Consider the following 13,597-nt stretch of genomic DNA (forward strand, 5'->3'; position numbering starts at 1 on the left):
ACATTTGGCAGTCTCAGAAGAAAACACTTCTCTCTAGAACATCTGCCCATTTTAAAACAGAAATATTGAAAGATAAATAAGGTGGTTCAGAAAGTAGTACAGGGAGAGACAAAGACAATAGTAAAACATGTCAAATTAAGGAAGAGAAAAGCAAAATATGAGACTAGGAACAAGTGCTCTGACAAAGAATGTCTTTTAATATATTAGAAATTGGTTTGGTCACCTTAATGAAATGTATTGGTTTAACTTGGAATCTTGACAGACATAACAAATGACTAGCAACAATCATCTGTCAAACACTTTTATGATTGAGTCATTGCCAAAACCTGTATGCTTTGATGACTCTCAAACCAACCAAACAGGATCTACCCAAAAAAGCGTAAATTCAGCATACATAGTGCTTAGGAAGAACTCTTCTCAAGAGTAACAAGAGTTAACAACTAACTTTAGTAAATACCAACAACTGCTGATAACAAAGCACTAGAACATGTGGCAGGTACATAAAGAATAAAACAGGAGTTCACATTTAATCAACCATTTCTTTCTGCCCCATTGGATCACACTGTCTTACAAGCCCTGCTGAAGCTCTATTACTTAGTAGCTACACTTAACATAAGAGCATGTTGGAACATCTTGAAAAGCTAACCCTGCTGAATTCTTACCATGGGATTGTTGGACTTCAAGTCAAATAGATGAAGACTCCTCACAAGTTTAATGTTATATTTATCCTTTTATAGTAAAAAAGCCATATATTTTAATATGATCATTTGATTGTATGCTTATAAAGGGGAGGGGGGAAAAAAAAAAAAACAAGTGTTCAGCCAACCTGGCCAACCCATGCAGCAATAATGACTGTTTTATAACATGTTTCGGCTCTGAAAGTTGAAGGACACCCCAGATGCGTCTTAAGGACATAGAGGCACAAAGCTTAACAATAGATAGATACAGACATCAAAGAAGAAATACAATTACTTTCATTGCTTATAGTCCCAAACAAAAATTATGTAGCTCATCTTCCTAAAATAAGACAGTTCAAGATCTACATGATGGCAGGTAAGCTGTTCTGAAAAGCCACCCTGTAAGAGTTCCATACTATTCCAGTGTTTTCTCTGAGTTTAAAAAAAAAAAGTTTTTGACAGTAGGAAAAACTACTTCTTGTGTTTGAAGACCACTTCTTGATCGTCTACCACGGGTATAGAGAACACATTTATTCTTCTTCCTGTTTTTCTGCATGTGAAGAATGTTGCCATATTTCCTTTCAAGTTTTTACTAGTTTTGCTCAGACACAGCTTGGCCCATGGCAATAAATCACTGCCTAATGAAACAGACCTAGTTGTTCTTCCTCTCTCCCTTCTCCCCTGCTCCATTTACATTTCTACATACTTTCTTCCTCAGTACAAAAAGAAATAACACTTTTTGTTTGTTTGCTTATCCCCTCCAGTTTTCTAGCTTATTTGAAGGTTATTGTCTCTTTCACACAGTGTACCTGTCTGTGTCAGACATTGAAAGGTTTTTGGAATTCAGAACTGGTTGTTCCCATCTGTCTATACAATATAAGTATCTTACCTTTAAGAATTTCTACAGTTTAGAACATTTCTGGTCTCATAAATATGGATTTGACATATGCTTTATCATACATGAGGTTCCCAGTCAATTCTGAGCTCTCTACAGAGATTAAAGATAGCCACACCAGCCATTTTACCAACAAATATGGCAGAAATGGGGAGCAGTTAAAATGTATCAGATCAGGTGAATCTTTGAGAGTAAAACATTCCTCAACCTCTCAGTATATTCGCAATAGCCACAGATACCAAAAGCAGCAAGAATACCTAGAGTCTGTGACTGTGAGGATTAGGGAAAATCTCCCTCCTTTATTGGATGCAGAGGGAAACATAGTAACAAAGGATGAGGAAAAGGCTGAGGTGCTCAACCCCTATTCTGCCTCAGTCTTTAGCAGTGGAACTGGCTTTTCTCTGGACACCCAGCCTCATGAGCTGGGAGATGGGGAGGAGAAGCAGAATGAGGTCAGCACAATTAAAGAGGAGGTGGTCAGAGACCTGCTACACTGCTTGGATGCACACAAGTCTGTGGGACCGGATGGGTTACACCCAAGGGTGCTGAAAGAGTTGGCAGATATGCTTACCAAGCCGCTGTCCATGATTTACCTACCTGAAATTGTAGCTAACTGGGGAGGTCCCACTGGACTGGAGGGTAGCAAATGTAACACCCATCTACAAGAGAGGCAGAAAGGAGGATCCAGGAAACTATAGATATGTCAGTCTGACCTCAGTACCAGGGAAGGTCATGGATCAGATCATCTTGAGTCCCATTACAAGTTATATAATGGACAACCAGAAGATCAGGCCTAGCCAGCATGGGTTTATGAATGACAGGTCCTGCCTGACAAACCTGATCTCCTCCTGTGAGAAGATAACCCAACTATTGGACAAGGGAAAGGCAGTGGATATTGTCTACCTGGATTTTCAAAAATCATGACACAGAATTCTCAAAGAAAAACTGGCTGCTCATGGCCTGGATGAGCATACTGTCTGCTGGATCAAGCACTGCCTGGACGGACAGTGCCAGAGAGTGGTGGTCAATGCAGGTAAATCCAGATGGTGGCCAGTCACAAGTGGGGTTTCTCAGGGCTTGGTGTTGGGACCATTTCTGTTCAATATCTTTATTAATGATCTTGATAAGGACATAGAGTGTAACATCAGTAAGCTTGCAGATGACACCAAGTTAAGCAGGAGTGTCAATCTGCACGAGGACAGGGAGGCTCTACGGAGAGACTTGGATAGATTGGATCGGTGGGCCAGCGTTAACGGGATGAGCTTCAACAAGGACAAGTGCCGGGTCCTGCCCTTGGGCCGCAACAGCCCCCTGCATGGCTACAGGCTTGGGGAGATGTGGCTGAAGAGCTGTCTGGAAGAGAAGGATCTGGGGGTTCTAATTGACAAGCAGCGAACACGAGCTGGCAGTGTGCCCAGGCGGCCAAGAAAGCCAACGGCATCCTGGCTTCTATTAGAAATAGTGTGACCAGCAGGGGTAGGGAGGTGATAGTCCCCTTGTACTCGGCACTGGTGAGGCCACACCTTGAGTACTGTGTCCAGTTTTGGGCACCTCAATACGAGATCTCAAGGTGCTGGGGCAAGTGCAGAGGAGGGCAACAAAGCTGCTGAAGGGCCTGGAGAATAAATCCTGTGAGGAGCGACTGAAGGAGCTGAGCCTGCTCAGTGTGAGGAAGAGAAGGCTGAGGGGAGACCTCATCACTCTCTACAGCTGCCTGAAAGGACATTGTAGAGAGGTTGGTGCTGGTCTCTTCCCACAGGGGATTAGCGACAGAACAAGAGGGAATGGCTTTAAACTCCAACAGGGGATGTTCAGACTGGACAGTAGGAAAAAATTTTTCACAGAAAGAGTAGTCAGACAGTGGAATAGGCTGCCCAGGGAGCGGGTGGAGTCACCATCCCTGGATGTGTTTAAGGGTCGTTTAGATGAGATGTTGGGGGATATGGTGTAGGGGAGAACTTTGTAGAGTTGGGCTGATGGTTGGACTCGATGATCCCAAGGGTCTTTTCCAACCTGAATGATTCTGTGATTCTGTAAATCTTGTGTCTTGACACATTCACAGTGGGATATGATGGAGTTGACAGGGAAAACAGTCAATAGAGAGAATAATCCTTGTTTATAGTAAGTGCAAAAGGAATTGGTGTGAAAAGCAACATGAGAAAACTAATTAATGCTTTTAGCAAACAGGAAACCTCAAGTATAACAACAGGAAGCTAGTGCAAGAGTTCAGTCACATTACAAATGTCTACTTACGTAAAGTAGTCTAGGAGCAGAAGCAACAATTCTGCCCATCTCTGCCTCCAAAACTCTTGCTAAAGTAATCTGCTTTCTCATAGGGTTTTCAAAGAGTGTCCTAGAAAAAAAATGCATTTTTCCTGGCTTAGGAATCTTCCAGGAAATAAACTTGAACCTCATGCACATTAAATGAAAATCATAATCCTATACAAAGCATCCAGCAAATCATACTAAGTATTTCTATCTTCCACTACAGCAATCATCTCTGCCTCCTCAACTGCCATCTCCCTCCTGAAAATTGCCTGGCACTGGGTGTTGCTCAGGCAATTCCTAATTTGAAGATACATTTGAAAACACTCACACTCCACTAATAGGCTTGTCCAAGATTTGAATCCAGATCATTTCAGTTACAGACCTAACACTAACCTCACTACAAATTCAGATCCATTTCTCCCTTCAAAGAGCACCATTAATGAAATGACCTTATTTCACCTTTGTCTAGCTAAAAAAATTATTTTCTTCTAAACTTGACTTCTATCTAGTGTCAACTGAAGTACAGCTTATTAAAACAATCTAAGATGCTTTGTCTACTTCTAAGGCCCTGCTAAAGACTGCGTGAAGCCAACTCTCTTAGGCAGGAGGGATTTATGACAGCTTAATTCCTGTGCTCTGTATTCTATTGTCTACTATTTTATTCCTAGATTAAATTTGATATGCTGGTTGTAACATGTTATGTGAACAACTGAGTGTCTCTTGACCAGTCGCAGTCTCCTCACGTCTTATATCATTGTCCTCAGAAAGAGTGTACTAGTTATCAACTATAAGATGGATAACTCCAGCTGTAAAGTCCTAAAAGATCTGAGGGCAGAATATTTTCAGAAAGTACCTGTTCATGGAATTCATCCCCTCTGGAAAGGCTTCCAAGACCCTTCCCAACTGTGATAAAAAAAGGTAGTTTTGCACAGACTTCCTTTTTAAATACAAGTCTTGAAATGATTTCATCATTCACCTTAAGAAATTACTTAAGCTTTACAAATAAATTGGGAAGATGCTAAACAGAGTCACAAATACATCCAAGCCATTTTGTAAAAATATAATACACAGAAAAAGCAAACTGGAACTTCACAAGAACAACATATTAATCAAAGTATTTCATGAAGACCTTTCAGTGAAGCTTCTACAGCAACCTAAAATACAGTCTATCCTATCAATATATAATTTGTGTTGTACAATGTGTAACCACTTATTATCAGCAACAAAAAATTGTACTCTTCAGGACAGTAATGACATTTGAAAGTGTAGAGTATTGATTAGCAGTTGCTTAAAAGTGAATCACCACTACAATGCGGCATCTATTCATGGCTCTACATACCTTCACTGTCAAGATAATTTGCATGGAGACTGGCTCTTTTAACCTTGAAATGTAAGCATTTTCCAATACAGGATGTGAAAACAAACAACCATAAATGCATTAAGCAAGGGAATTAGCATTCATTTCCTTTCAAGATTTGATGTTTTCCAGTTGGATTGTCCACTCAATTTCCATATTAAGAGACATTATCGAAAGTGTAATGCATGTATGATAAACTTACTGAAGCCATCTCATATTTCCATTACATACTAACAATAGAATATATTTACTTTCAATAATACAAGTAAGAGGATCATGCTGTGCTTGCAAAACCCAGAAAAACACAGAAAAATAGAGAGTGTTGATGACAGAAGAGCTTGAATTCACCATGGCTTAAAAGAGGGCTTTTCCTTTAGTTAAAGAGAAACATAAAACATAATGATTGATATTCAAGCTGATTTAGACTACATTTTAAAACCATGGTACCAACACAAAGAAATTATTACTTGTGCCATAACATTTAAACAGGAGATGATAGTAAGACCACAGATCATTCAAGATGCAGTTCTATCACTGAAGGCAAAGAAAATTTTCCAATATCTCCAGAAAAGGCAGAACTTCGTTATAAGAAGGAAGGACATATTTTGACCTGTTATTGAGAAAGAGAGAACACACTATCTAAGGTTTGATAGTACTGTGATATTTTCCTCTGTGGATCATCAATATGCTACCTGAAAATTAGTATTGGACCCAGCAGGTTTCCCCACCTAATATCTTAGTAGCATATGAATGAGTTTGATTTTTTTTTTCTTGAAGAAAAATTAAAATACCTAATGCAAAAGAATTTACACCTTTATTTAATGTTGTTACCCACAGACATACTTCACCAAACACACTGAAGTGCTCCATAACTAGGTTTGGCACAGAGAATAACCTTGTGATTCACCTAGCCCAAAGATCTGTAAGAATTAAAAGGGATGGAGGCTCAAGCTCTGCAAGTTCCAAAACATCATTTGCATTAATCATTAGAATTAAAGTGATTTAAGATTCTCTGATGCATATTTCTTTTATTTTCTAATATTTTATTTTAATTCAGTGCTAGGAGACACATTTTACATAATCCAGACTTCAGGAGTCTGAATTATAATGAGTTAACTCTGAATAGAACTATACCATTTACCTGGCTGGTGGGTTTTTTGAGTTTGGGTTTTGGGGTTTTTTTGTTGGTTGACGGGGATGAGGGTTGTTGCTGTAGCTTTGGGGTTTTTGCACGGGGGGGTGGTGGTGCCTGGGTGGGTTTTTTTAACCATAGTCATATGTCCACAGGTTTTTAATCATTTTCTCCTTTTTTATAGGAAAAAAGTTTTAAAACTGCTCAGCTGACAAAAGTTTAAATTGATATACAAGAAGCCAATCCACGTCTATTTTTTAAACTACACGTCTCAATTCTACTGACCCTTCCTTCAAAGCAGTAGTTGCAGTGTCTCAAGCAAAGAAAAAACAGCCTACAAAGACCAACATAATGCTGAATAAAATAAAAGCAATTAATGTCAAGATGATTGGACTAAACTTCGCTAAGAATTTAAGTCACTATAATGTGATTTAAAACTAAAGATAGATGTACTGCATGAATCAGATATACCAGCTGAATGCTAATTGATCTAAATCACCCTGTTATGTTAGTTTTGCACTGGCATTTCCATAGTTGTAAGAAGCTAACAAGATACAGGACCAAATCTAGTCGGGTAAGACAAAATGCAATTCTGAACCTTTAAAAATAGGAATGCTATACTGATTGAAAACCCTGCTTTGAGAAAACACAATGATTTGAAAGCTCCTAACACAATGAAGAATTTGTTGAAAGGAGTAGGCAGATGCAGGCTACAGACTGCTCGAGACCAAGGCAGTCAGTGCTTACATAACAGGGAAGACTCCCTTAGGCGACTTACATAAGAATAATCTGAGATAGCCTTAAACAAGCTTGTCTCAGCTAGAAACCTTTATGGCAGAACTGATAAATAAAAGTTTCTTTCCAGTTAGAAACTGTTCCTACATTTGTAATAAAATAATATTGACTATTCGGGATGAAATCAAGAATTATCACAGCTCAGAATATTAAAAAAAAAAAAAAAAGAAAAAAGAAAAAAGTAGTCTCTGAAAAAGAAATCTGAGAAAGCATAGACCACACTATTTTTAGAGAATCAGGCACTTCACTGATATCAGAAAAGCTTTACGGTGTAACAACAATTATTTCTAATGTTAACAGAAGTACATTACCTGCATTTTTTCCTTCCGTTTTATTACTACTGTTATTTTGCAACACCGTGGAACTGAAAACCATTATTATCATGGACACTAATGTGAACAGCAGCATTCTCAAAAGTCTGTTCCTTCAAATTCTAATCGTAGCAGCTGAAGTGAGCATCTTCCTGGTACCTAACCCTTGCTTTGCATCCTGTACTTAAAGCCTGGCTTTGACAGGGGGCTACACTTCTGCATTTAATACGGTACTCACTAAACCTAATCAGAGTGTTTAAAAAAGGAATTTAAAGAAGTATCAAGAATCAAATAAGGCAGGTATCTTTTGAAAGCCTAAGAAAAAAAATATAAGCACCTAAGAGACAATTAGAATTTGAATCAATTCTTAGGCCCCAGCAGTATCTGCTAAGTAGGTAAAGAGTATGCATGTCTCTACAGCACCAAGGAGCTTCTTGTATGCTGCCAAACCTATATGTCAACCTGTAAAACCTCCATAAATTAAAAAACTTAGGAATAATATTGTCCTGTTTCCTTCTGTATGGTTTTCTGAACATTGAATGGTCTTCCTTGAAAGCAAGCAGTAGAACATTCAAAAGCTACACTTTTGAATGCTAATTTTGCTTAACAGCTCAAAATCATTTCTGAAATTATTTACTGATCTACTACTTTCTGAGCTATTTACAGTGTCTGTATTTCATCTAAAGTCAATTTCAGGAAAGATCCTGTACACATATACTCTTAGGAGGTATAACAATATACTCAGATAAGATTATCATAATGCAATCAAATAATAAAACATTCAATTGAGATAAGGTAAGCAGTGGGATTTTTTAAAAAAATAATTTATTTCAAAAAGCAACAAAAATATTCTTATGCATGTTTTTGAAACTCAAGAGGACATCAATACTGGTTACTCATTTGATGTTCACAGTACAGCACGACTTAAGAACTGTAGTAACTAAATCAATATTCACAGCTATAACCTGGAAAAAATTTTCTTTACTGAGTATCTCACACAACTTCATTTGCTCAATGAAATTTTAGTATGGGTCAAATGACTCTTAATGTGTAAAGCATTTGGGTCATACAGTCTGTCAATCATGCCTTGATTTCAAATGCATTCCTTTGAAAGTAGTGCTCACTATATATGCTAACAAAACGAATCGAGTAACCTTTACATTAATTTTTCATTTAGCAAGCCTTTATTAAACTAAATGGCACTATAGACCAGTTGATAACTGAGAAATCTATACTGCCCAGATACATAATTATACACACATTTTAGATCTTCATTTGTTTAATGATGCTTAATTCATAATCACAGAATGTGGATTCCTCCAGTAATATTAGAAATCACACTGCTTCTAAAAGTGGAATCTTGACTTTAAGAAAACATTGACTCTGACCACCCAGAGCTCACAGTAAATACCAAATGGATTCTTGATGCCTGGCTAGTGAGGAGGGGGTGGGAGGGAGAAAAAAGGCATTTGCATTTAGAGCCCTACTGCACTATCACTTCCTTAATTGTTATGACAACTTCTGTCACTGACTTTGCATGTTGAAAATACTTGCAAATCTTGAAGTTTGGTATGTTTTTATTCACACAAGCTTACAGAAGAAATATACTTTATAACAATACAAAAAAATACACGTTAATGTCATCTGTCATCCAGGCTGTTTTGCCACAATCAACAGCAAGAAATAGCAAGCTTAAAAGGACAGAGACACTTGGAATTCTAAATAAAAATAAAAAGCTTCAGAGGTTTCCTAAAACTAATGTAACCAGACATGAAAAAAAAAATAGAGAGAGAATGTGACAGAAATAAAAATGCTCTAAATATTTGTCAAACCTGGGTTTTGTCTTTCCTCTTTCATTTAATAATGAAGTATCATAACAAAAGCAAGAAAAAACAAAATAGCTTAGAATGAATATACACTGTCCACTTTCAAAAACAGGAGCACAGATTTGTTAGTGAAATAGAAAGAATGCTGATGAAAAGGTAAAATGAACAGCTTCAAATTACCTACAATTATAACAACCAATAGGAAGAAATCTTGCCACTTCAGAGGAAAAAATACATTCCAGAAAGGATGACAGCAGTATCTACTATGAAGAAGAGAACGATTAAGGATCTCATATGGGTTCTTTGTGGATTTTAGCATGATTGCAAAACACATTTTTCTAGGAAGTGTTGGACTACCTGTATTTGGTAGATTTAATTTTTAAAGCCATTTTAGTGCCAAAATGGCTGCGCATGGAACAGTTCCAAAGTTAAATAAAGGTACGTGTTTGTTATGGTCCAAGAAAAAAAAATTAAAGCCTTTTAATAATACTTGGTAAGGTACAACCAAAACTGAAATGTCCGTCTGCTTTATAAATTTAAGGAGTTCATAGAAAGATGTGATGATATAAGACTACACAGACTTTAAAGAATGTCATCTAGAAGTATAATAAATACTGAATGTCCAGATTTCAAGATTAAAATAAAAGTTTGCCCAATATGCTGAAGTGAAGCCATTTAATGGCCTTGAAAATTAGTGAGAAACCTTTAATATTTTTGTTCTTAATAGCTCTGTATTTTAGCTTAGTAAAGTTCATGTTTTGAGGTCCTGGGTACACAACACTGAAAAGAGATACTCTTAAGGAACTTATATGCCTTTAGTAATCATCAAGTCAGTTGCTTTCATTTTACATGGATAGCATAAGCTTTTTATTTCGACTGCTACATGTACTGTCTGTTACATAATTTCACACATACACAAGCCTTTCAAAATAAATGCTACAAGCTCAAGGAATAATTTCTTTCATAATCAGACTAAAAAAAATAATTAACGTGTTACTCAGAACTAAAAATCACATCTAAAGAAACCAGCAGAAATTAACATATGGATTGAATGTCTCTGTAGTCAGTGAATGTCTGTTTTTCCATTTCCATATTGCATTTTGAGGATCATATATTAAATGCCGCAAAATCACAGTCTTAAAAATCTTTAATATATTCCTCTTAGTCTCTCATATTTTTTTCAGCAACTGCTGTAAAAATAGTCTACAACACAGAATTTTACTATAGGTGGCATATTTAAATTAGACACAGTCCTTGATATATACCTAATACTCAAATCCGCTTTCTCATTACCCTCTGCCCCAATTATGTAGACTTATACCAATTTCTCAAGTTTTTGCAATACTTCACTAGCTTATTACCCAGCTGTGCAGCTGAGCAAGAAGATAACCACATTCATTCCTCTTATCTGTAATGATGTAATACATCCCAGCACTGGGTTGAGATGATTGGGAGAATAATGGGATTGTAAAAACTGCAGAGATGACAAACAACAGTGCAGCCGCCTTCTCCTGATACAGTGAATTGCATATATACAGCACAGGGTGAAAAATAATACAATATGCACTAATTCTGCTCCTTGAATGAAGTTAACGTTTTACATAAGAAGCAGCTGTTTCTACGCAGAAACATCATCATCACAATGCAGCAACCAGACTAAATACCCGCAATCTAGGCTGAAGCCTAGACTTCAAGAAATAAAAGTGTTGGAGTTTACTTTCTAATAATGACCAAAAAAAAAAATCATCGAAACAGAAAACAGTTTAATGAAGGACTCACCAGATAGTGCAGTGCAATGCAAAGAGTCATCAGGGACCAGTATGCAATACAAAAATAGATCTTGGACCAAAGCACGTACAGCACTGCCTTTCTATTCATTTAAACAATTAAATCTTCCTCCATTTTCTCTGTTAAAGCCTTCTTTATTACAACAGAAGAGATCCTTACCTTCTGCAGGAGCTGGGAACCTGAGTACTTGGCTGCAATAGATTTGATCTCTCCACCAAATGCTGAGGCCCAGAGCTTTACACTGTGAAGAAAAAAAATGAGAGACAGGAAGAAATGTAATACACATGTCATAGCAAGCAACACAGACTGTAACAGCTTCAGCTGCACTCAGAGGGATCCTAGCAATTTTGCATTAAAGAGCTCACTAAGGAGCCTAAGCACAGCAAAAGATTAGCAAAGCTGTTCAAGTATAAGCACAAACTAGACACTGTGCTAAGGTAAGGCCTCTGATATGAAACTACCCAACGTGCCCTCTTTAAACGTAAAGAATCAACTTGTACAGAAACATGCTTTGGCACAATATAACATATATCCGTTGAAAGAAAAGAAGCAAATAAAATAGCAAAACAGTTCTGAATGATAAATTCTCACATCAGGAGGAGTTAACAGCCTCAACCTGTGTAAACACAAACACTTTAGTTAAGACTCTGCGTCCACATACTCCACCAACACATGCTCCTACGATAAAATCAAAGTAGTGCTCAGCGTGTCGGAGACTACCACTTTAAACACAGCTGACAGAGGAGCAAAGCTTCCTTGAACAGTCAAATATCTGCAATACAAAAAGATGAGAACTTGAGCAGTCAAGTTCTCATCCTTGAACGTGGTCCTGAGAGCAATAGCATGAAAGCACTTACACAGACAAGGGGATCTGCTGCTCCGATCCAACCACATCCACTAAGGTTGTGTTAAAAGCTGTCCAGAAGATAAAGAAAAAACCCCCAAAAGCCCGAAGAAGATTCAGATTCTCTGGCATTGTGCCTCTCTGTGCCTGGAAATATCTGGGGAAATTCAAGTAAAGCTGAATTCAACAGCAGTGGGGTTTTGCTTCTAAAGCCTCTTTCCCCACCCTTACCCCTTCCACTAGAACGAACACTAGACGAAATCACAGCTCCATCCTCATCCCTCCAAAGAATGACCCTCCCTGTGTAATGGAAGGAGAGGACCAGAAGCGAAGCTCTAATGACTTGAAAACTATTGTGTCCCTGGTAACAGCAAAGCGTTTTCCAGCACTACTGCAGCCACTTGCATGTAGTTCTTTACAACTCCGCAGTCAGCAGTGTGCTGGAGTTACTTCAGTGACCTACTGCTGCTCCAAAGTGCCCTTAGCAGCAAGAAAGCAGACTATTGATTCCAACTGGGGAGGCTGTCTTCTTGCAATTACTGCTCACTTTGCAAATGGAAAGCTGCCTAGAGTTCTCCTTTCCCTCGCCGATAACCTCCAGCCTTCATCCCAGATGGAGTCAGCCAGCGCACTGGTTCCGCGAGCGGGAGCAGCAGCCTTTTAACGGGATAGCGCGGAGCCAGAGAGGCAGGCACAGGAGGAGCTGGACCAGAGGGAGGGTGCCTCTGTATGGCAAAGGCAGAGAAAGTCTGGAGGAGCTGAAAGTGGAGTTGAGCCCTTCCAGGAAGGCGAGGAGAGAGCGCTGCACATTGCCGGGGGCTGAGCCAGGGAGGGCTCGGCGGGGCTGGCAGGGGCGGGCGGGGGGGGGGGGGGCGCCGTGCACACCCACCGGCGCCCCGGCCAATTCAGGCAGGGCACCGCCGCATGACAAGCGTCTGTCACACAGCCCGGGGAGGCGAAGGACGGAGCGAGCTCAGCCCCCGGCGCCGCGACCGCTCAGCGCCCCGGCGGCGGAGCCGCGCCGGGCCGGAGGAGAGGAGCGACCCCCGCCGCGGCGGCATCGCCGAGGAGCCGGAGCTGCCTTCCCGGAGCCAGCCCGCGTTTAGGTCAGGCTCGCCCATTTCCTTGAGTCATACAGAGCGCGTCCTGTGCATAAAGGCACGTTTGCTGCTGCCTCCCACGCCTGAGCGCCGCAGCGAGTCACTAGCCCCGAGATCGGGACTAGCAACGGCTTATGAATGAAAAGAAATGCAGCACAACTAAATCGATGCGGGCTGACTCGAGCCTCCGAATAAATTATTAATTTGTGCTCACAGAAGGATCCTCTTGCTATAGCAAACATAGGATTACAAGCTCCTCCACGGAGAGAGCAGCATGGGGAGCAGGAGGGATTGGTCCAGGTATTTCTGTTGTTGTTGCATTTTAACATCTACCCTCCTTCCTTTTGCTTTTGTTCTTCTCCCTCTGCTTGTTTCTCAGCTTCTTCGCCACTAAAGGCAGAGACTTAAAATAGCCATTGAACTTTAATGTAAATAAGTATGGAAGACCTAGGGATGATCTGAGCACGGGCTGAGTCATCCTTGCATCATACAATATAGCTCCCGTGTCCGCGCCAGAATTCTAGCTTCTTCCCACTGTAGTTAGAATTAACACTTCAAAATACTCACTCTGCCTGCGTATACTGTTCTTGTCTTGTTTAACATT

General features: G+C 39.5%; 1 protein-coding gene across 4 annotated transcripts in view; it reads right to left on the reverse strand.

Annotated features, from left to right (window-relative positions):
• The window catches only part of CACNA2D3 (calcium voltage-gated channel auxiliary subunit alpha2delta 3), a 470,721-nt gene extending 458,033 nt beyond the window's left edge, over nt 1-12,688 (reverse strand). For 3 of the 4 annotated variants that reach the window (XR_012634269.1, XM_074914173.1, XM_074914175.1), the window contains exons 1-2: nt 11,907-12,688; nt 11,209-11,290 (exon numbers count right to left, since the gene is read on the reverse strand). Coding sequence is in view for 3 of the 4 variants with exons in the window: in XM_074914173.1 (XP_074770274.1) it covers nt 11,209-11,290; nt 11,907-12,025 (201 nt within the window). In the remaining variant the exon portion in view is untranslated. The remainder of the gene's footprint in view (nt 1-11,208; nt 11,291-11,906) is intronic. The other variant, XM_074914174.1, reaches the window with a different exon arrangement.
• Between the last annotated feature and the right edge of the window lie 909 nt (nt 12,689-13,597).

Source organism: Athene noctua, chromosome 10 (genome assembly GCF_965140245.1).
Source record: "Athene noctua chromosome 10, bAthNoc1.hap1.1, whole genome shotgun sequence".
Lineage (NCBI taxonomy): Eukaryota > Metazoa > Chordata > Aves > Strigiformes > Strigidae > Athene > Athene noctua.